General features: G+C 62.9%; 1 protein-coding gene across 1 annotated transcript in view; it reads left to right on the top strand.

Moving 5' to 3' along the window:
* The window catches only part of HCFC1 (host cell factor C1), a 41099-nt gene extending 18199 nt beyond the window's left edge, over nucleotides 1-22900 (top strand). The window contains exons 14-27 of the mRNA XM_085563636.1: nucleotides 1314-1536; nucleotides 2394-2536; nucleotides 3409-3547; nucleotides 4893-5098; nucleotides 6525-8805; nucleotides 8904-9082; nucleotides 9895-10309; nucleotides 12107-12279; nucleotides 12322-12496; nucleotides 13088-13209; nucleotides 17519-17653; nucleotides 19161-19346; nucleotides 21282-21582; nucleotides 22833-22900. Of these exons, the coding sequence (XP_085419762.1) occupies nucleotides 1314-1536; nucleotides 2394-2536; nucleotides 3409-3547; nucleotides 4893-5098; nucleotides 6525-8805; nucleotides 8904-9082; nucleotides 9895-10309; nucleotides 12107-12279; nucleotides 12322-12496; nucleotides 13088-13209; nucleotides 17519-17653; nucleotides 19161-19346; nucleotides 21282-21582; nucleotides 22833-22900 (4746 nt within the window). The remainder of the gene's footprint in view (nucleotides 1-1313; nucleotides 1537-2393; nucleotides 2537-3408; nucleotides 3548-4892; nucleotides 5099-6524; nucleotides 8806-8903; nucleotides 9083-9894; nucleotides 10310-12106; nucleotides 12280-12321; nucleotides 12497-13087; nucleotides 13210-17518; nucleotides 17654-19160; nucleotides 19347-21281; nucleotides 21583-22832) is intronic.
* Nucleotides 22901-23326: the final 426 nt, after the last annotated feature.

The following is a 23326-nucleotide window of genomic DNA, read 5'->3' as shown; positions in this document are numbered from 1 at the left end:
AATTACCCCAAAAGTACTTCAAAATTACCCCCAAGTTACCCCAAAATCCTGTAAAATCACTGTGACCCCCCCGAGTTCCTCGTACCCCCCCAAAACCCGCCTTGGCTGTCACTGACCGCTCCCCCCTCCCCGAGTGACCATCCCTGAGTGACCATCCCCAAGTGACCATCCCTGAGTGACCCCTCCCCGAGTGACCATCCTAAGTGACCACTCCCCGAGTGATCCTGCCCCAAGTGACCTCTCCCTGAGTGACCATCCTGAGTGACTGTCCCCGAGTGACTGTCCCTGAGTGACCACCCCCGAGTGACCACCCCGAGTGACCCCTCCCCGAGTGACCACCCCCGAGTGACGACCCTGAGTGACCACCCCCGAGTGACTCCTCCCCGAGTGACCACCCCCGAGTGACCACCCCGAGTGACCCCTCCCCGAGTGACCACCCCCGAGTGACCACCCCCGAGTGATGACCCTGAGTGACCCCTCCCTGAGTGACCCCTCCCCGAGTGACCCCTCCCTGAGTGACCCCTCCCTGAGTGACCCTCCCCGAGTGACCACTCCCCAAGTGACCACCCCCGAGTGACCCCTCCCTGAGTGACCACCCCCGAGTGACCATCCTGAGTGACCACCCCCGAGTGACCACCCCTGAGTGACCACCCCGAGTGACCTCTCCCCAAGTGACCACCCCCAAGTGACCACCCCAAGTGACCTCTCCCTGAGTGACCACCCCCGAGTGACCATCCTGAGTGACCCCTCCCCAAGTGACCGTCCCCGAGTGACCCCTCCCTTGAGTGACCCCTCCCCGAGTGACCTCTCCCCAAGTGACCACCCCGAGTGACCCCTCCCTGAGTGACCACCCCCGAGTGACCATCCTGAGTGACCCCTCCCCGAGTGACCCCTCCCTTGAGTGACCACCCCTGAGTGACCCCTCCCCGAGTGACCCCTCCCCAAGTGACCCCTCCCCTGAGTGACCACCCCGAGTGACCCCTCCCCAAGTGACCACCCCCGAGTGACCATCCTGAGTGACCCCTCCCCGAGTGACCCCTCCCCAAGTGACCCCTCCCCTGAGTGACCACCCCGAGTGACCCCTCCCCAAGTGACCACCCCCGAGTGACCCCTCCCCAAGTGACCCCTCCCCTGAGTGACGACCCTGAGTGACCACCCCGAGTGACCACCCCGAGTGACCCCTCCCTGAGTGACCACTCCCCGAGTGACCACCCCGAGTGACCCCTCCCTGAGTGACCACTCCCCGAGTGACCACCCCCGAGTGACCACCCCGAGTGACCCCTCCCCGAGTGACCACTGACCGCTGCCCGCAGACCAAGGGCCCGCTGCCCGCGGGGACCATCCTGAAGCTGGTGACGTCGGGGGAGGGGAAGCCCACCACCATCCTGACCAGCACGCAGGCGGGGCAGGGGGCGGCCAAGCCCCCCACCATCCTGGGCATCAGCAGCGTGTCCCCCAGCACCACCAAGCCCGGGACCACCACCATCATCAAAACCATCCCCATGTCGGCCATCATCACCCAGTCGGGGGCTACCGGTGAGTGGGACCCCTCCCCAAATTAACTGAACCCGTCCTGAGACCCCCAGACCATCCCTGAGACCCCCAAACCCTCCAAGTCCCCCACCCCCGGGACCACCACCATCATCAAAACCATCCCCATGTCAACCATCATCACCCAATCTGGGGCTACTGGTGAGTGGGACCCCTCCCCAAATTACCCTGAGATCCCCAAACCATCCTTGACCTCCCTGAGACCCCCAAACCCTCTGAGACCCCCACCCCCGGGACCACCAACCCCACCCAAACCACCCCCATGTCAGCCATCATCACCCAGTTGGGAGCTACTGGTGAGTGGGACCCCTCCCCAAATTACCCTGAGATCCCCAAACCATCGTTGACCTCCCTGAGACCCCCAAACCCTCTGAGACCCCCACCCCCGGGACCACCAACCCCACCCAAACCACCCCCATGTCAGCCATCATCACCCAATCTGGGGCTACTGGTGTGTGAGACCCCTCCCCAAATTAACTGAACCCATCCTGAGACCCCCAAACCATCCCCAAAATCCCTGAGACCCCCAAACCTCCCCCCTGAACCCACCCAAACCATCCCCATGTCGTCCATCATCAGTCAGGAGTTACCATTGAGTGGGACCCCTCCCCAAATTAACTTTAACCCCCCCGAGACCCCCCCCCCCAAAATCATCCCTGAGACTCCCAAATTATCCCCAAAATCCCTGAGACCCCCAAACTCCCCCAGCCCCCCAAATCCCCCATCACCACCCAGTCAGGGGCTGCCAGTGAGTGACAGGGGGTGACCCCAGTGTCCCCCTGTGTCCCCCCCGTGTCTGTCCTGTGTCCGTGACCCCCCCGTGTCCCTCCCGGTGTCCCCAGGTGTCACCAGCAGCCCCGGGATCAAGTCCCCCATCACCATCATCACCACCAAGGTGATGACCTCGGGCACTGGGACCCCCGCCAAGATCATCACGGCTGTGCCCAAGCTGGGCGGGGGGCACGGCCAGCAGGGCGTGACACAGGTGAGGGCACACCTGGGGGCACCTGAACCACCCTGGGGACACCTGGGGACACATGAACCACCCTGGGGACACCTGAACCACCCTGGGAACACCTGAACCACCCTGGGGGCACCCTGGGGACACATGAACCACCCTGGGGACACCTGGGGGGCACCTGAACCACCCTGGGGACACCTGAACCACCCTGGGAACACCTGGGGGCACCTGAACTACCCTGGAGGGCACCTGAACCACCCTGGGGACACCTGAACCACCCTGGAGGGACACCTGGGGAAACCTGAACCACCCTGGGGACACCTGAACCACCCTGGGAACACCTGAACCACCCTGGGGGCACCCTGGGGACACATGAACCACCCTGGGGACACCCGGGGACACCTGGGGGACACCTGAACCACCCTGGGAACACCTGGGGGGCACCTGAACCACCCTGGAGGGCACCCTGGGGACACCTGAACCACCTTGGGGACACCTGAACCACCCTGGGGACACCTGAACACCACTGGGGGCACCTGAACCACCCTGGGGGCACCTGAACCACCCTGGGAACACCTGGGGGGCACCTGAACCACCCTGGGGGCACCTGAACCACCCTGGGGGCACCTGGGGGACACCTGAACCCCCCTGGGGACACCTGAACCACCCTGGGGACACCCGGGGACACCTAGGGGACACCTGAACCCCCCTGGGGACACCTGAACTCCCCCGTGGGCAGCTGAGTGGGGACATGGGTGGGGTCAGCTGAAGGGTTGGGGACATGGGTGGCAGTGGGGAGGGGGTTTGGTGACACTGGGGACACCGGCGGGCTGTCCCCGAGGGGTGCCAGCCCCCAGGGTGGCCAGGTGACAGCGGTGTCCCCGTGTGCCCCCCAGGTGGTGCTGAAGGGGGCCCCGGGGCAGCCGGGGACCATCCTGAGGACGGTGCCCATGGGCGGGGTCCGGCTGGTCACCCCCGTCACCGTCTCGGCCGTCAAGCCCACGGTGACCACCCTGGTGGTCAAGGGCACCACGGGTGAGTGGGGGTCACTCTGGGGGTCATTGGGTCACCTCTGGGTCACTGGGGTGGCCACCCTGGTGGTCAAGGGCACCACGGGTGAGTGGGGGTCACTCTGGGGGTCATTGGGTCACCTCTGGGGCACTGGGGTGGCCACCCTGATGGTCAAGGGTCACCTCTGGGTCACTGGGGTGGCCACTCTGGTGGTCAAGGGCACCACCGGTGAGTGGGGGTCACCCTGGGGACATTGGGGTGGGCACCCTGATGGTCAAGGGTCACCTCTGGGTCACTGGGGTGGCCACCCTGGTGGTCAAAGGTCACCTCTGGGTCACTGGGGTGGTCACCCTGGTGGTCAGGGGTCACCTCTGGGTCACTGGGGTGGTCACCCTGGTGGTCAGGGGTCACCTCTGGGTCACTGGGGTGGCCACCCTGATGGTCAAGGGTCACCTCTGGGTCACTGGGGTGGCCACCCTGGTGGTCAAAGGTCACCTCTGGGTCACTGGGGTGGCCACCCTGGTGGTCAAGGGCACCACCGGTGAGTGGGGGGGTCACTCTGGGGGTCATTGGGTTACCTCTGGGTCACCTCTGGGTCACTGGGGTGGCCACCCTGGTGGTCAAGGGCACCATGGATGAGTGGGGGTCACTCTGGGGGCATTGGGGTGGGCACTAGGGGTGGTCACTTGTGGTCAAGGGCCACCTCTGGGTCACTGGGGTGGTCACCCTGGTGGTCAAAGGTCACCTCTGGGTCACTGGGGTGGTCACCCTGGTGGTCAAGGGCACCACGGGTGAGTGGGGGTCACTCTGGGGGCATTGGGTCACCTCTGGGTCACCACCCTGGTGGTCAAGGGCAGCACGGGTGAGTGGGGGTCACTCTGGGGGCATTGGGGTGGGCACTAGGGGAGGTCACTTGTGGTCAAGGGTCACCTCTGGGTCACTGGGGTGGTCACCCTGGTGGTCAAGGGTCACCTCTGGGTCACTGGGGTGGTCACCCTGGTGGTCAAAGGCAGCACTGGTGAGTGGGGGGGGTCACTCTGGGGGTCATTGGGTCACCTCTGGGTGACTGGGGTGGTCACTTGTGGTCAAGGACAGCACTGGTGGAGGGGGGGGTGGTTACCAGGGGGTCATTGGGTCACTGGAGGGGTCATTGGGGTCACCATGGGGTCACTGAGGTGACCACCCTTGTGGTCAAGGGTAGCACCAGGTGGGTGGAGGGGTTGTGGGGACAGTGGGGGGACACCAAGAGGTCACTTGGGGGGGGAGGTCACGGTCACCACGGGGTCACTGTGGCACCATGGGGTCACCACGGGGTCACTTTATGGTCACTTTCCTGAGCGGTCACTCACTGCCCTCGTGTCCCTGGCAGGTGTGACCACGCTGGGGACGGTGACAGGGACAGTGTCCACCAGCCTGGCCGGAGGGGCAGGTGGCCACAGCGCCACGGCCTCGCTGGCCACACCCATCACCACCCTGGGGACAATCGCCACCCTGTCCAGCCAGGTCCTGAACCCCGCGGCCATCACGGCCACTGCGGCCGGCGGCGGCCTGGGGACACCGACCATCACCATGCAGGTGAGGGGACACTGGGGACACTGGGGACACTGACCATCACCATGAGGGTGAGGGGACACTGGGGACACTGGGGATACTGACCATCACCATGAGGGTGAGGGGACACTGGGGACACTGACCATCACCATGAGGGTCAGGGGACACTGGGGACACTGACCATCACCATGAGGGTGAGGGGACACTGGGGACACTGGGGATACTGACCATCACCATGAGAGTGAGGGGACACTGGGGACAGGGGACACTGACCATCACCATGAGGGTGAGGGGACACTGGGGACACTGGGGACAGGGGACACTGACCATCACCATGAGAGTGAGGGGACACTGGGGACAGGGGACACTGTCGCCATGAAGGTGAGGGGACACTGGGGACACAGACCATCACCATGAGGGTGAGGGGACACTGGGGACAGGGGACACTGACCATCACCATGAGAGTGAGGGGACACTGGGGACACTGGGGACACTGACCATCACCATGAGAGTGAGGGGACACTGGGGACACTGGGGACACTGACCATCACCATGAGAGTGAGGGGACACTGGGGACAGGGGACACTGACCGTCACCATGAGGGTGAGGGGACACTGGGGACAGGGGACACTGACCGTCACCATGAGGGTGAGGGGACATTGGGGACACTGGGGACAGGGGACACAGACCATCACCATGAGAGTGAGGGGACACTGGGGACAGGGGACACTGACCGTCACCATGAGGGTGAGGGGACACTGGGGACAGGGGACACTGACCGTCACCATGAGGGTGAGGGGACATTGGGGACACTGGGGACGTTGGGGACACTGACTGTCACCATGAAGGTGAGGGGACACTGGGGACACTGGGGACAGGGGACACTGACCATCACCATGAGGGTGAGGGGACACTGGGGACAGGGGACACTGACTGTCACCATGAAGGTGAGGGGACACTGGGGACAGGGGACACTGACTGTCACCATGAAGGTGAGGGGACACTGGGGACATTGGGGACACTGACCATCACCATGAGGGCGAGGGGACACTTGGGACAGGGGACACTGACCGTCACCATGAGGGCGAGGGGACACTTGGGACAGGGGACACTGTCACCATGAAGGTGAGGGGACACTGGGGACACTGCTGACAGGGGACACTGACCATCACCATGAGGGTGAGGGGACACTGGGGACATTGGGTACACTGGGACATTTGGGACACTGACCATCACCATGCATGTGAGGGGACACTGGGGACATTGGGGACACTGGGACCATTTGGGGGCGTCCCCAGACGCGGCTCAGCCCCAGCTGCGCTGCTGACAGGAGCGGGGAGGGGACACACAGGAATTTGGGGTGCCACAACGGGGCGGGTCACAGAGATTTGAGGCTGGGGGCGCTGTCTGCGGTCGGTGCCACCCCCCGTGACGCGCCGTGGGGACACAGCCGGTGTCCCAGCCCACGCAGGTGACGCTGATCACCACGCCCAGCGGCGTGGAGGCCCAGCCCGTCCACGACCTCCCCGTCTCCATCCTGGCGTCCCCCACGGCCGAAGGTCCCCCCGCGGCCACCTCGGGGGGCGGCGGCCTGGCCGAGCCCCCCGCCGCCGAGGCCACGCCGGGCACCGTCACCCTGGTGTGCTCCAACCCCCCCTGCGAGACCCACGAGACCGGGACCACCAACACGGCCACCACCAGCCTGGTGGCCAACGTGGGGACGGGGGGGGCACAGCTGCAGCTGCTCTGCGAGGACGCGGGCGGGGGGACGGCGGTGCCGGCGCCGCCCCGGGCCTGCTCCAACCCCCCCTGCGAGACCCACGAGACGGGGACCACCAACACCCCCACGGCGGCGGGGACGACGGGGACGGCGCGCCTGGGGACGCCCGGGGCGCCGCCGTGCCCCACGCAGCAGACGGCGGCCACGGGCACGACGATGACGGCGCGGTTGTGTCCCCCCGAGGGCGGCGGTGGCGGTGGTGGCGGCGCTGTCACCTCGTGCCAAACGCAGGAGGCGACCCCGTGCCAAACGTCCTGGGGGCAGCCTGAGGTGGGGACGGCCACCGGGGCGGTCACTGCGGCCACCACGGCGAGCTGTGAGACCCCCGCGGGGACACGGCTGTGTGCCAACCCACCCTGCGAGACCCACGAGACCGGGACAACCAACACGGTGACGGTGACAGGGTCACAGCTCTGCTCCAACCCCCCGTGTGAGACCCACGAGACCGGGACAACCAACACGGTGACAACCACGGGGACACGGCTGTGTGCCAACCCCCCCTGCGAGACCCACGAGACCGGGACAACCAACACGGTGACAGTGACAGGGTCACAGCTCTGCTCCAACCCTCCCTGCGAGACCCACGAGACGGGGACAACCAACACGGTGACGGTGACAGGGTCACAGCTCTGCTCCAACCCCCCGTGTGAGACCCACGAGACGGGGACAACCAACACGGTGACAACCACGGGGACACGGTTCTGCTCCAACCCTCCCTGTGAGACCCACGAGACGGGGACAACCAACACAGTGACAACCACGGGGACACGGCTGTGTGCCAACCCACCCTGCGAGACCCACAAGACCGGGACAACCAACACGGTGACGGTGACAGGGTCACAGCTCTGCTCCAACCCCCCCTGCGAGACCCACGAGACCGGGACAACCAACACGGTGACAACCACGGGGACACGGTTCTGCTCCAACCCTCCCTGCGAGACCCACGAGACGGGGACAACCAACACGGTGACAACCACGGGGACACGGCTGTGTGCCAACCCTCCCTGCGAGACCCACGAGACCGGGACAACCAACACGGTGACAGTGACAGCACCGAGGCCACCCTGCTCCAACCCCCCGTGTGAGACCCATGAGACGGGGACAACCAACACGGTGACAACCACGGGGACACGGCTGTGTGCCAACCCACCCTGCGAGACCCACGAGACCGGGACAACCAACACGGTGACGGTGACAGGGTCACAGCTCTGCTCCAACCCCCCCTGCGAGACCCACGAGACCGGGACAACCAACACGGTGACAGTGACAGGGTCACAGCTCTGCTCCAACCCCCCCTGCGAGACCCACGAGACCGGGACAACCAACACGGTGACAACCACGGGGACACGGTTCTGCTCCAACCCTCCCTGCGAGACCCACGAGACGGGGACAACCAGCACGGCCACCACCACCACGGCCACCTCGCACCCCCCACCCGAGTCGGGGACAGCGGTGCCACCACCTCGAGGTGTCCCCCCCTGCGCCAACCCCCCCTGCGAGACCCACGAGACGGGGACGACCAACACGGTGACAATGACATCGTCACAGCTCTGCTCCAACCCCCCCTGCGAGACCCACGAGACCGGGACCACCAACACGGCCACCACGGCCACCGCGGGCTCCCGGCCGGGTGACACAACCACGGCCACCAGCGCTGCCACCAGCGCTGCCACCACCAGCACGGGGGGGTCACCGCCTTGTGCCAACCCTCCCTGCGAGACCCCCGAGACCGGGACCACCAGCACGGCCACCAGAGCGGGGTCCTCGCCCTGCCAGAGCCACCAGAGCGGGGCCACCAGCACGGCCACCACCGAGGGGGTGACAGCGTCCCCGCCCTGTGCCACCGCCACCAGCCCCCCCCGCGCCTGCTCCAACCCCCCCTGCGAGACCCACGAGACGGGGACGACGGCCACGGCCACCACGGTCACCGCCAGCATGGGCGCCAGCCAAGGTGACCCCCGCCTTGTCCCCAAACTGTCCCCGGATCGTCCCCTCCGCCCTTATTTTTGGGGTGGTCGCCTCACTGACCCCTCCCCGTTGTCCCCACAGAGCCCCCCCCGCCGGCTGCCAACGGGCAGGGAGAGGGGGAGACCCCCCCCAGCGAGGGTGGGGGTCCCCCTGTGCCCCCCGGGACCCCCAGCCCCGGCCCCAGCGGCAGCGGGACCCCCCAGCCCCGGGCGGTCACGACGGTCACTCAGTCCACGCCAGCGCCGGGGCCGGCCGTGCCGGTGAGCGGCTCTGGGGACACTGGGGAGGGGGTTTGGGACATTGAAAGGGGGTTTGGGACATTGAAAGGGGGTTTGGGACATTGGGAGGGGGTTTCGGGACATTTGAAAGGGGGTTTGGGACATTGGGAGGGGGTTGGGGACACTGGGAGGGGGTTTGGGGACATTTGAAAGGGGGTTTGGGGACATTGAAAGGGGGTTTGGGACATTGAAAGGGGGTTGGGGACATTAAAAGGGGGTTTGGGGACACTGGGGAGGGGGTTTGGGACATTGGGAGGGGGTTTGGGATCACTGGGGAGGGGGTTGGGGACATTGAAAGGGGGTTTGGGACATTGGGAGGGGGTTTGGGGACACTGGGAGGGGGTTTGGGATCACTGGGGAGGGGGTTGGGGACATTGAAAGGGGGTTTGGGACATTGGGAGGGGGTTGGGGACATTAAAAGGGGGTTTGGGGACACTGGGAGGGGGTTTGGGACATTGGGAGGGGGTTGGGGACATTGGGAGGGGGTTTGGGGACACTAGGAGGGGTTTGGGGACATTGGGGAGGGGGTTTGGGAACATTGAAACAGGATTTGGGGACATTAAAAGGGGGTTTGGGGACACTGGGAGGGAATTGGGGACATTAAAGGGGGATTTGGGGACATTGAGAGGGGGTTTGGGGACACTGGGGGGGTGTGGTGCCACCGAGGGTTCCCTGAGTACCACAGCAGTGCCACCAGGGACCTGCGGTGGCTCCGGAGGCCACCGAGGCCCCATTTTGGGTGGGGGTCTCTTCCCCCTCCCCTCAACCCCATTTCCTCTCCCCTCCCTCCCCAGACCATCTCGTCGCTGACCGAATCCCCCCCGGCTCCCCCCGAGACCCCCCCAACCACCACGCCCACCCCCCCCGGAGACCCCCACCCACCCCAGGACCCCTCCTCGGCCACGTCCCCGTCCCCCCCCGGGCCCGAGGCCGCCGCCGGGCCCGAGGCCGGGGGGTCCCCGGAGCCGCTGGCCGTGGTGGTGCTGCCGCCGGCCGCGGCCGAGGGCGGCCCGGCCGAGGGGCTGGCGCTGCCCCCCGAGCTGCTGGCCGAGGCGGGGGGCGCGGGGGGACCCCCCGGGCTGACCCCCGAGGAGCTGGCGGTCACCGCGGCGGCCGAGGCGGCGGCGGCGGCGGCGGCCAGCGAGGAGGCGCAAGCCCAGGCCCTGGCCATCCAGGCCGTGCTGCAGGCTGCCCAGCAGGCTGTCATGGGTGAGTTTGGGGGGTCCTGGGGGGGTTTGGGGGGTCCTGGGGGGGTTTGGGGGGTCCTGGGGGCTTTGGGGGGTCCTGGGGGCTTTGGGGGTCATGGTGGTCCCATGGAGGTGGCCCCAGGCCCAGGCCCTGGCCATCCAGGCCGTGCTGCAGGCTGCCCAGCAGGCCGTCATGGGTGAGTTTGGGGGGAGTTTGGGGGGTCCTGGGGGGGTTTGGGGGGGTCTGGGGGGGTCTGGGGGGTCCTGGGGGCTTTGGGGGTGTCATGGTGGTCCCATGGAGGTAGCCCCAAACCAGGCCTTGGCCATCCAGGCCGTGCTGCAGGTGGTCATGGGTCTGTCTCGGGGGATTTGGGGGGTCCTGGGGGGGGGTTTGGGGGGTCCTGGGGGCTTTGGGGGTCATGGTGGTCCCATGGAGGTGGCCCCAGGCCCTGGCCATCCAGGCCGTGCTGCAGGTGGTCATGGGTCTGTCTGGGGGGATTTGGGGGGTCCTGGGGGGGGGTTTGGGGGGTCCTGGGGGCTTTGGGGGTCACGGTGGTCCCATGGAGGTGGCCCCAAGCCCAGGCCCTGGCCATCCAGGCCGTGCTGCAGGCCGCCCAGCAGGCCGTCATGGGTCAGTCTGGGGGGGTTTGGGGGGTCCTGGGGGGGTCTGGGGGGTCCTGGGGGGTTTGGGGGTCATGGTGGTCCCATGGAGGTGGCCCCAAGCCCAGGCCCTGGCCATCCAGGCCGTGCTGGAGGTGGTCATGGGTCTGTCTGGGGGGTTCTGGGGGGTCCTGGGAAGTTTGGGGTCTTGTTCCCATGGAGGTGGCCCCAGGCTCTGGCCATCCAGGCCATCATGAGTCAGTCTGGGGGGATCTGGGGAGTCCTGGGGGGGTTTAGGGGGTCCAGGGGGGGTTTGGGGGGTGGTCATTGGGGTCTTGTTCCCATGGAGGTGGCCCCAAGCCCAGGCCCTGGCCATCCAGGCCGTGCTGCAGGTGGTCATGGGTCAGTCTGGGGGGAGTTTGGGGGGTCCTGGGGGGGTCCTGGGGGGTTTGGGGGTCATGGTGGTCCCATGGAGGTGGCCCCAAGCCCAGGCCCTGGCCATCCAGGCCGTGCTGCAAGTGGTCATGGGTCAGTCTGGGGGTATTTGGGGGGTCTTGGGGGGTGTTGGGGGTGGTCATTGGGGTCTTGTTCCCATGGTGGTGGTCCCATGGTTATGGGGGTATCACAGTGGGGGCCACAATGACCCCATAGCCATGATGACCCCACAGGGTGGATTTTGGGCTGACCCCATTGACCCCACTGGGTGAATTTTGGGCTGACCCCGATGACCCCACAGGGTGGATTTTGGGCTGACCCCATTGACCCCACTGGGTGAATTTTGGGTTGACCCCATTGACCCCACAGTGTGCATTTTGGGCTGACCCCGATGACCCCACGGGGTGAATTTTGGGCTGACCCCATTGACCCCACTGGGTGAATTTTGGGCTGACCCCGATAACCCCACAGTGTGGATTTTGGGCTGACCCCGATGACCCCACAGGGTGGATTTTGGGCTGACCCCATTGACCCCGCGGGGTGGATTTTGGGCTGACCCCGATGACCCCATGGGGTGGATTTTGGGCTGACCCCATTGACCCCACAGGGTGGATTTTGGGCTGACCCCGATGACCCCACGGGGTGGATTTTGGGCTGACCCCATTGACCCCACAGGGTGGATTTTGGGCTGACCCCATTGACCCCACAGGGTGGATTTTGGGCTGACCCCGATGACCCCACAGTGTGGATTTTGGGCTGACCCCGCTGTCCCCCCTCCCCACAGGCACATCGGAGCCGCTGGAGCCGGGCGAGCCCGGGGGGGGCCCCTCGGATCTGGGGGGGGCCCTGGGGGTGTCGGAGGGGGCGGGGGGCGCGGGGGGGACGCTGCCCCTGGTGCTGACCCAGCAGGAGCTGGCGGCGCTGGTGCAGCACCAGCAGCACCTGGCCGAGGCCGGGACCCCCCCCGCCGCCCCCCCCGCGCCCCCCGCCCCTCCCCCCCCCGCCCCCGCCGCCCCCCCCCAGGCGGCCGCGCCCCCTCCCCATTTGCCCACCGAGGCCTTGGCCCCCGCCGACAGCCTCAACGACCCCGCGGGCGACGCCAACGGCCTGGGGGACCTGGGCGCCGTGCCCGGGGGGGGCACCCCCGCCGCCCTGCTGCCCCCCCCCGCCGACGGTGAGACCCCCGCCCGTGGCAAAGGGGGGTGGGGAGGGGTGTTTATGGGGTGGGGGGTGTCCCTGGGGGGCGCCTGTTGTGGGCAGGGGTCTTTTGGGGCTGTTTATGGGGTGGGGGGTGTCCCTAGTGGGGCGCCTATTGTGGGGAGGGGTATTTGGGGGGTATTCATGGGGTGGGGAGGGTCCCACAGGGGGTTTGGGGTTTCTGGGGGTTGCTCATTTTGGGGAGGGGTCCTTTGGGGGTTGTTTATTGGGTGGGGGGAGCACAATGGGGGGGTTTAGAGGGTCCCTGGATAGGCACCCATTGTGGGGAGGGGTCTTCTGGGGGGGTGTTTATGGGGTGGGAGGGGTCCCATGGGGGGCTTTGGGATCCCTGGGGGGTGCCCATTTTGGGGAGGGGTCCTTTTGGGGGATGTTTATGGGCTGGGGGGGGGATTTAGGATCCCCGGGGTGGGGGGGTCTGGGACCCCTTGAGGGGTCACCCACGACGAGGGTGGGTGGGTTGGAGACCCCCCTGCTGCCATTGGGGTGGGTGGGGAATCCCAAGGGGGGGTTTAAGCCCCTTCCCCAATTTTTTGTGCCCCCCCACCAGGCCTGGCCCCCTCGAGCGCCTTCGTGGCCCCCCCGGGCCCCGCGGTGGCCCCCAGCCCCGCCAAGCTGCAGGCGGCCGCCGCCCTGGCCGAGGTGGCCAACGGCATCGAGAGCACCCCCGTGGTGAGTGGGGGGCTTCACCCGAAACCCCCAAAATCCTCTGATTCACCCCGAAACCCCCAAAATGCTCAGATTCACCCCGAAACCCCCAAAATCCTCAGATTCACCCCGAAACCCCCAAAATCCTCAAATTCACCTCTTAAAATCCCCCCAAAATCCTCAAATTCACCTCAAAATCATCCCAAAATCTCCACTAATCCACCTCAAAATCCACCCAAAATCCTCAGATTCACCCCGAAATCCACCCAAAATGCTCAGATTCACCCCGAAACCCCCAAAATGCTCAGATTCACCCCGAAACCCCCAAAATGCTCAGATTCACCCCGAAACCCCCAAAATGCTCAGATTCACCCCGAAATCCACCCAAAATCCTCAGATTCACCCGAAAATCCACCCAAAATCCTCAGATTCACCCAGAAATCCACCCAAAATGCTCAGATTCACCCCGAAATCCACCCAAAATGCTCAGATTCACCCCAAAACCCCCAAAATGCTCAGATTCACCCGGAAACCCCCAAAATGCTCAGATTCACCCGGAAACCCACCCAAAATCCTCAGATTCACCCAGAAACCCCCAAAATGCTCAGATTCACCTCAAAATCACCCCAAAATCTTCACTAATCCACCTCAAAATCCACCCAAAATCCTCAGATTCACCCCGAAATCCACCCAAAATCCTCAGATTCTCCCCGAAACCCCCAAAAGCCTCAGATTCACCCCGAAACCCCCAAAATGCTCAGATTCACCTCAAAATCACCCCAAAATCTCCACTAATCCACCTCAAAATCCACCCAAAATCCTCAGATTCACCCCGAAACCCCCAAAATGCTCAGATTCACCCGGAAACCCCCAAAATGCTCAGATTCACCCCAAAACCCCCAAAATGCTCAGATTCACCCAGAAATCCACCCAAAATCCTCAGATTCACCCCGAAACCCCCAAAATCCTCAGATTCACCCGGAAATCCACCCAAAATCCTCACAAATTCATCTCAAAATCACCCCAAAATCTTCACTAATCCACCTCAAAATCCACCCAAAATCCTCAGATTCACCCCGAAACCCCCAAAATCCTCAGATTCACCCCGAAACCCCCAAAATCCTCAGATTCACCCGGAAACCCCCAAAATGCTCAGATTCACCCGGAAACCCCCAAAATCCTCAGATTCACCCCGAAACCCCCAAAATCCTCAGATTCACCCGGAAATCCACCCAAAATGCTCAGATTCACCCCGAAATCCACCCAAAATCCTCACAAATTCATCTCAAAAACACCCCAAAATCTTCACTAATCCACCTCAAAATCCACTCAAAATCCTCAGATTCACCCAGAAATCCACCCCAAAATCCTCAGATTCACCCCGAAACCCCCAAAATCCTCACAAATTCATCTCAAAATCACCCCAAAATCTTCACTAATCCACCTCAAAATCCACCCAAAATCCTCAGATTCACCCCGAAACCCCCAAAATGCTCAGATTCACCCCAAAACCCCCAAAATGCTCAGATTCACCCAGAAATCCACCCAAAATCCTCAAATTCACCTCAAAATCACCCCAAAATCTTCACTAATCCACCTCAAAATCCACCCAAAATCCTCAGATTCACCTCTTAAAATCCACCCAAAATCCTCAGATTCACCCTGAAACCCCCAAAATCCTCAAATTCACCTCAAAATCACCCCAAAATCTTCACTAATCCACCTCAAAATCCACCCAAAAGGCTCAGATTCACCCGGAAACCCCCAAAATGCTCAGATTCACCCCGAAACCCCCAAAATGCTCAGATTCACCCCGAAATCCACCCAAAATCCTCAGATTCACCTCTTAAAATCCCCCCAAAATCCTCAGATTCACCCGGAAATCCACCCAAAATGCTCAGATTCACCCCGAAATCCACCCAAAATGCTCAGATTCACCCCGAAACCCCCAAAATGCTCAGATTCACCCGGAAATCCCCAAAATCCTCAGATTCATCCGGAAATCCACCCCAAATCCTCAAATTCACCTCTTAAAATCCCCCCAAAACCCTCAAATTCACCTCAATAACACCCCAAAATCTTCACTAATCCACCTCAAAATCCACCCAAAATCCTCACAAATCCACCCAAAATCCTCACAAATCCACCTCGAAATCCACCCAAAATCCTCACAAATCCACCCAAAATCCACCCAAAATCCTCAAATTCACCTCAAAATCCACCCAAAATCCTCACAAATCCACCCAAAATCCTCATAAATTCATCTCAAAATCACCCCAAAATCCTCACAAATCCACCTCAAAATCGTCACAAATCCACCCAAAATTCTCATAAATTCATCTCAAAATCCCCCCAAAATCCTCACAAATCCACCCAAAATCCACATAAAATCCACCTCAAAATCCTCACAAATCCACCCAAAATCCACCTAAAATCCACCTCAAAATCCACCTAAAATCCACCCAAAATCCTCACAAATCCACCCAAAATTCTCATAAATTCATCTCAAAATCCACCCAAAATCTTCACTAATCCACCTCAAAATCCTCAAATCCACCTCTAAAATCCCCCCAAAATCCTCACAGATTCACCTCGAAATCCCCCAAAATCCTCACAAATCCACCCAAACCCACCCCAAATAACCCCAGAATTCCCTTCAAAATCCTTCCAAATCAACCCTAAATCCACTAGAAATTTCTCTAAAATCTCCACCAAAATTCCCCCAATTTCCCCCATATAATCCCTGATTTCCCCCTAAAAATCTCCCCAAATTCCAATTTCCTCCTTAATTCCCCCCAAAATTCCCCCCCCCATAAAATCCCCAATTTCCTCCATAAAATTCCCTAATTTGTCTGTAAATATCCCAAATTCCCCTAATTTTTGTCCCCAAAATCCCCAATATCTTCCTTAATTCCCCACAAAATCCCCCTATTCCCCCCATAAAATCCCTCCAAAACTTTCCCCAAATTTCCCTAATTTCCCCCCATAAAATCCCCAATTTCCCCTTAAAAAATTCCCCAATTTCCTCCCCAAAATCCCCCAATTTCCCCTTATAAAATCCCCAATTTCCACCTAAAAAATCCCCTGATTTCCCCCTATAATATCCCAAATTTCCCCATAAAAAATCCCCTCAAATTCCCCAAAAATCCTCCAATTCCCCCATAAAATCCCCAATTTCCCCTTAAAAAAATCCCCCAATTTCCTCCCCAAAATCCCCCAATTTCCCCCTATAAAATCCCCAATTTCCCCCTAAAAAATCCCCTCAAATTCCACAAAAATCCTCCAATTCCCCCATAAAATCCCCAATTTCCCCTTAAAAAATCCCCCAATTTCCTCCCCAAAATCCCCCCATTCCCCCTATAAAATCCCCAATTTCCCCCTATAAAATCCCCAATTTCCCCTTAAAAAATCCCCCAATTTCCTCCCCAAAATCCCCCCATTCCCCCTATAAAATCCCCGATTTCCCCCCATAAAATCCCCAGTTTCCCCCCATAAAATTCCACAATTTCCCCCTAAAAAATCCCCCAAAATCCCTGATTTCCCCCCATAAAATCCCCAATTTTCCCCCATAAAATCCCCAATTTCCCCCCATAAAATCCCCCAATTTCCCCCTCAAAAATCCCCCAAAATCCCCGATTTCCCCCCATAAAATCCCCAATTTCCCCCCATAAAATCCCCAATTTCCCCCCATAAAATCCCCAATTTCCCCCCATAAAATCCCCAATTTCCCCCCATAAAATCCCACAATTTCCCCCTCAAAAATCCCCCAAAATCCCCGATTTCCCCCCATAAAATCCCCAATTTCCCCCAATAAAATCCCCCAAAATCCCCGATTTCCCCCCATAAAATCCCCAATTTTCCCCCATAAAATCCCCGATTTCCCCCCATAAAATCCCACAATTTCCCCCTAAAAAATCCCCCAAAATCCTCAATTTCCCCCCATAAAATCCCCGATTTCCCCCCATAAAATCCCCAATTTCCCCTCATAAAATCCCCGATTTCCCCCCATAAAATCCCCGATTTCCCCCAATAAAATCCCCAAATTCCCCCCATAAAATCCCCGATTTCCCCCCATAAAATCCCCGATTTCCCCCCATAAAATCCCCAATCTCCCCCCATAAAATCCCCCAATTTCCCCCAATAAAATCCCACCATTTCCCCCCATAAAATCCCCCAAAATCCCCAATTTCTCTCCATAAAATCCCCGATTTCCCCCCATAAAATCCCCAATTTCCTCCCCAAAATCCCCGATTTCCCCCCATAAAATCCCCAATTTCCCCCCATAAAATCCCCGATTTCCCCCCATAAAATCCCCCAATTTCCCCCTCAAAAGAAGCCGGAGCCGGGGGCGCCGCCCAAGGCGCTGCCCAAGAAGGAGAACCAGTGGTTCGACGTGGGCGTCATCAAGGGCACCACCATGATGGTCACCCACTACTTCCTGCCGCCCGAGGACGCGCCCCCGCCCGACGTGAGCGCGGGGACGGGCACGGGCACGGGCACGGGGACACGGGGACACGGGGACGGACATGGGGACACGGGGACGGACACGGGGATGGACACGGACACGGGAACACGGGCACGGACACGGGGACACGGGGACGGACATGGGGACACGGGGACGGACACGGGGACACGGACACGGACATGGGGACAGACCTGGGGATATGGGGACAGACGTGGGGACACGGGGATGGACATGGGGACACGGGGACGGGCACGGACACGGACACGGGCACGGACACGGGAACGGACACGGGGATGGACACGGGGATGGACATGGGGACACGGGGACGGACACGGGGACGGACACGGGGATGGACACGGGGACACAGGCACGGGGACGGACACGGGGACGGACACAGGCACGGACACGGGCACGGACACGGGGACACGGGCACGGACACGGGAACGGACACGGACATGGGGACACGGGCACGGACACGGGGACACGGGCACGGACATGGGGACACAGGGACGGACACGGGGACACGTGGACGGACACGGGGACACGGGGACGGGCACGGGGACGGACACGGACATGGGGACACACATGGGGACATGGGGACAGACATGGGGACAGACCTGGGGATACGGGGACAGACGTGGGGACACGGGGACGGACGTGGGGACAGACATGGGGACACGGGTACGGACACGGGGACATGGGGACGGACACGGGGACAGACATGGGGACATGGGGACGGGCGTGGGGACAGACACGGGGACGGACACGGGGACACGGGGATGGACGTGGGGACACGGGGATGGACATGGGGACGGACACGGGGACAGACGTGGGGACACGGGGACGGACATGGGGACACGGGGATGGACGTGGGGACACGAGGACAGACACGGGGACAGACATGGGGACATGGGGACAGACGTGGGGACACGGGGACAGTCTTGGGATAGGATCAATGGCACTGGGGACACCCAGGGACAGCTGATACAGCTCTGGGACACCCCTGGGGACACCCCTGGGACACCCCTGGGACACCCCTGTGGCACTGGGGACACCCCAGGGACACCCCTGGGACACCCCAGGGACACCCCTGTGGCACTGGGAACACCCCAGGGACACCCCAGGGACACCCCTGGGACACCCCTGGGACACCCCTGGGGACACCCCTGTGGCACTGGGGACACCCCTGGAACACCCCTGGGACACCCCTGGGGACACCCCTGTGGCACTGGGAACACCCCAGGGACACGCCAGGGACACCCCTGGGACACCCCTGGGACACCCCTGGAACACCCCTGGGACACCCCAGGGACACCCCCGGGTTCTCTGTCCCCCCGGTGTCCCCATGTCCCCACAGGGGGAGGGCTCGGGGGTCCCAGGACCTGTCCCCAACATCCAGGGGGTTTCTCTGTCCGTGTCCCTGGGTCTGGGGGTGTCCCCGCGGTGTCCCCACGGTGTCCCCACGGTGTCCCCGCGGTGTCCCCACGGTGTCCCCGCGGTGTCCCCGCAGGAGGAGGGCTCGGGGGTCCCGGACCACTCCCAGCTGCGCCGCCAGGAGCTGCAGCCGGGCACGGCCTACAAGTTCCGCGTGGCCGGGCTGAACGCCTGCGGCCGCGGGCCCTTCTCGGAGCTGTCGGCCTTCAAAACCTGCCTGCCCGGCTTCCCCGGGGCGCCCTGCGCCATCAAGATCAGCAAGGTGACCCCAGACCCGTAATGGAGACCCCAGACCCATAACAGAGACCCCAGACCCATAACAGGGACCCCAGACCCATAACAGGGACTCCAACCCCTCCAAGAGCCCTTACATCAACCCCAACCCAAGCCCCATCCCCGTCCCTGCCCGGCTTCCCGGGGGTGCCCTGCGCCATCAAGATCAGCAAGGTGACCCCAGACCCATAACGGAGACCCCAGACCCATAATGGAGACCCCAGACCCATAATGGAGACCCCAGCCCATGGGGCAGCCCATAACACCAACCCCAACCCAACTTGATCCAACCCCCAGCCCCATCCCTGCTTGGTTTCCTGGGGGCACCATCAAGATCAGCAAGGTGACCCCAGACCCATGACGGAGACCCCAGACCCATGATGGTGACCCCAGACCCATAACGGAGACTCCAGACCCATAACGGAGACCCCAGACCCATGGCAGGGACCCCAGACCCATAACGGAGACACCAGCCCAAGGGGCAGCCCATAACACCAACCCCAGCCCAACTTGATCCAACCCCCAGCCCCATCCCTGCTCGGTTTCCTGGGGGCACCATCAAGATCAGCAAGGTGACCCCAGACCCATAACAGAGACCCCAGACCCATGACGGAGACCCCAGACCCATAATGGAGACCCCAGCCCATGGGGCAGCCCATAACACCAACCCCAACCCAACTTGATCAAACCCCCAGCCCCATCCCTGCTCGGTTTCCTGGGGGCACCATCAAGATCAGCAAGGTGACCCCAGACCCATGACGGAGACCCCAGACCCATAACAGGGACCCCAGACCCATAACGGAGACCCCAGACCCATAACAGGGACCCCAGACCCATAACAGGGACCCCAACCCCTCCAAGAGCCCTTACATCAACCCCAACCCAAGCCCCATCCCCGTCCCTGCCCGGCTTCCCGGGGGCGCCCTGAGCCATCAAGATCAGCAAGGTGACCCCAGACCCATAACAGGGACCCCAGACCCATAACGGAGACCCCAGACCCATAACAGCGACCCCAACCCCTCCAAGAGCCCATAACACCAACCCCAACCCAAGCCCCAACCCCATCCCTGCCCGGCTTCCTCCATGGGGACCCCAGACCCACTGTGGGGACCCTCCTGTGTCCCCCCCATGTCCCTCACCCCCCATAGCCCCCTATACCTCCATATCCCCCAACTCCATGTCACCTCCTGCCCCGTGTCCCCCGCTATGTCCCCCATGTCCCCCTGACCCTCTGTCCCCTCTGACCCCCCTGACCCCTGTGATCCCTCTGTCCCCTGTGTCCCCCTGACCCCTGTGACCACCTGACCCCCATGTCCCCCTGACCCCTGTGACCCCTCTGTCCCCCTGACCCCCATGTCCCCCTGACCCCTCTGTCCCCCCTGTCCCCTGACCCCCATGTCCCCCTGTCCCCTGACCCGTGTCCCCTGACCCGTGTCCCCTGACCCGTGTCCCCCGTGTCCCCGTGTCCCCTGACCCGTGTCCCCTGACCCGTGTCCCCCGTGTCCCCGTGTCCCCTGACCCGTGTCCCCTGACCCGTGTCCCCCGTGTCCCCTGTCCCCCATGTCCCCGTGTCCCCCGTGTCCCCTGTCCCCCGTGTCCCCGTGTCCCCTGACCTTGTCCCCCGTGTCGCCTGACCCCCCATGACCCCCGTGTCCCCTGTCCCCCGTGTCCCCTGACCCGTGTCCCCCATGTCCCCGTGTCCCCTGACCCGTGTCCCCTGACCCCTGTCCCCCGTGTCCCCCATGTCCCCTGTCCCCCATGTCCCCAATGTCCCCCATGTCCCCTGACCCGTGTCCCCTGACCCGTGTCCCCCATGTCCCCATGTCCCCCATGTCCCCCATGTCCCCTGTCCCCCGTGTCCCCTGACCCGTGTCCCCCATGTCCCCTGTCCCCCGTGTCCCCTGACCCGTGTGCCGTGTCCCAGAGCCCCGACGGAGCGCACCTGACGTGGGAGCCGCCGTCGGTGACGTCGGGGCGCATCGCCGAGTACTCGGTGTACCTGGCCATCCAGGGGGGGCCCGGGGGGGGTCCCGAGGCGCGCGGGGGGGGGGCCCAGCTGGCCTTCATGAGGGTCTACTGCGGGCCCAGCCCCTCGTGCCTCGTGCCGGCCTCCAGCCTGGCCAGCGCCCACATCGACCACACCACCAAGCCGGCCATCATCTTCCGCATCGCCGCCCGCAACGACAAGGGCTACGGCCCCGCCACCCAGGTGCGGTGGCTGCAAGGTGGGTCTGGGGGCTGCCAGGTGGGTCTGGGGGCTGCACACAGCGTGGGGAGGCTGTGGGAGGGGGATTGTCCCCTTGTCACCCACCCACAGTGACAATGGTTATAGCCCAGCCACCCAGGTGTGGTGGCTGCAAGGTGGGTCTGGGGGCTGCCAGGTGGGTCTGGGGGCTGCACATGCCTTGGGGAGGCTGTGGGAGTGAGATTGTCCCCATCACCCACCCTGCCAAGGACAAGGGTTATGGCCTGGCCACCCAGGTGTGGTGGCTGCAAGGTGGGTCTGGGGGCTCTCAAATGGGTCTGGGGGCTGCCAGGTGAGGCTGGGGGCTCTCAAATGGGGCTGGGGGCTGCACATGCCTTGGGGAGGCTGTGGGAGTGAGATTGTCCCCATCACCCACTCTGCCAAGGACAAGGGTTATGGCCTGGCCACCCAGGTGTGGTGGCTGCAGGGTGGGTCTGGGCGCTCTCAAATGGGTCTGGGGGCTCTCAAATGGGTCTGGGGGCTGCCAGGTGAGGCTGGGGGCTGCCAGGTGGGGCTGGGGGCTGCACAACCCTTGGGGAGGCTGTGGGAGTGGGATTGTCCCCATCACCCACTCTACCAAGGACAAGGGTTATGGCCTGGCCACCCAGGTGTGGTGGCTGCAAGGTGGGTCTGGGGGCTCTGAAATGAGTCTGGGGGCTCTGAAATGGGTCTGGGGGCTGCACACGCCTTGGGGATGCTGTGGGAGTGGGATTGTCCCCTTGTCGCCCACCCACAGTGACAATGGTTATAGCCCAGCCACCCAGGTGTGGTGGCTGCAAGGTGGGTCTGGGGGCTGCCAGGTGGGTCTGGGGGCTCTCAAATGGGTCTGGGGGCTGCACACAGCGTGGGGAGGCTGTGGGAGGGGGATTGTCCCCTTGTCATTCAGCCACAGTGACAATGGTTATAGCCCAGCCACCCAGGTGTGGTGGCTGCAAGGTGGGTCTGGGGGCTCTCAAATGGGTCTGGGGGCTGCCAGGTGAGGCTGGGGCTCTCAAATGGGTCTGGGGGCTGCACACAGTGTGGGGAGGCTGTGGGAGGGGGATTGTCCCCTTGTCACCCACCCACAGTGACAATGGTTATGGCCTGGCCACCCAGGTCCGGTGGCTGCAGGGTGGGTCTGGGGGCTCTGAAATGAGTCTGGGGGCTCTGAAATGGGTCTGGGGGCTGCACACACCCTGGGGGGGCTGCAGACACCTGGGGGTCCCCGCTCACCCCCTGCTGTCCCCCCAGAGTCGAGCAAGGACGGAGCCGCCGGGAAGCCGGGCAGCAAACGGCCCCTGGCGTCCCCCGACCTGTGAGTGGGGGGCTTCGGGGGGCTCTTCTGGGGGTATTTGGGGGTCTGGGGGCTCTTCTGGGGGGCTAGGGTTGTTCTGAGGGGTCTGGGGGGGTCTGGGGGCTCTTTTTTGGGGGGCTGGGGTTGTTCTGAGGGGTCTGGGGGGGTCTGGGGGCTCTTTTTTGGGGGGCTGGGTTTGTTCTGAGGGGTCTGGGGGCTCTTTTTGGGGGTCTGGGGGCTCTTCTTGGGGGTCTGGGGGGGTCTGGGGGCTCATTTGGGGGGCTGGGGGTTGTTCTGAGGGGTCGGGGGCTCTTTTTTGGGGGTCTGGGGGTTGTTCTGAAGGGTCTGGGGGCTCTTTTTGGGGGGTCTGGGGGTTGTTCTGGGGGGTCTGGGGGCTCTTTTTGGGGGCTGGGGGTTGTTCTGAAGGGTCTGGGGGCTCTTTTTGGGGGGT

The sequence above is a fragment of the Lonchura striata genome, chromosome 31, assembly GCF_050655825.1.
Source record: "Lonchura striata isolate lonStrDom1 chromosome 31, ASM5065582v1, whole genome shotgun sequence".
Lineage (NCBI taxonomy): Eukaryota > Metazoa > Chordata > Aves > Passeriformes > Estrildidae > Lonchura > Lonchura striata.
Note: the sequence above shows the minus strand (reverse complement) of the source record. Positions and strands in the feature narration are given on the sequence as shown.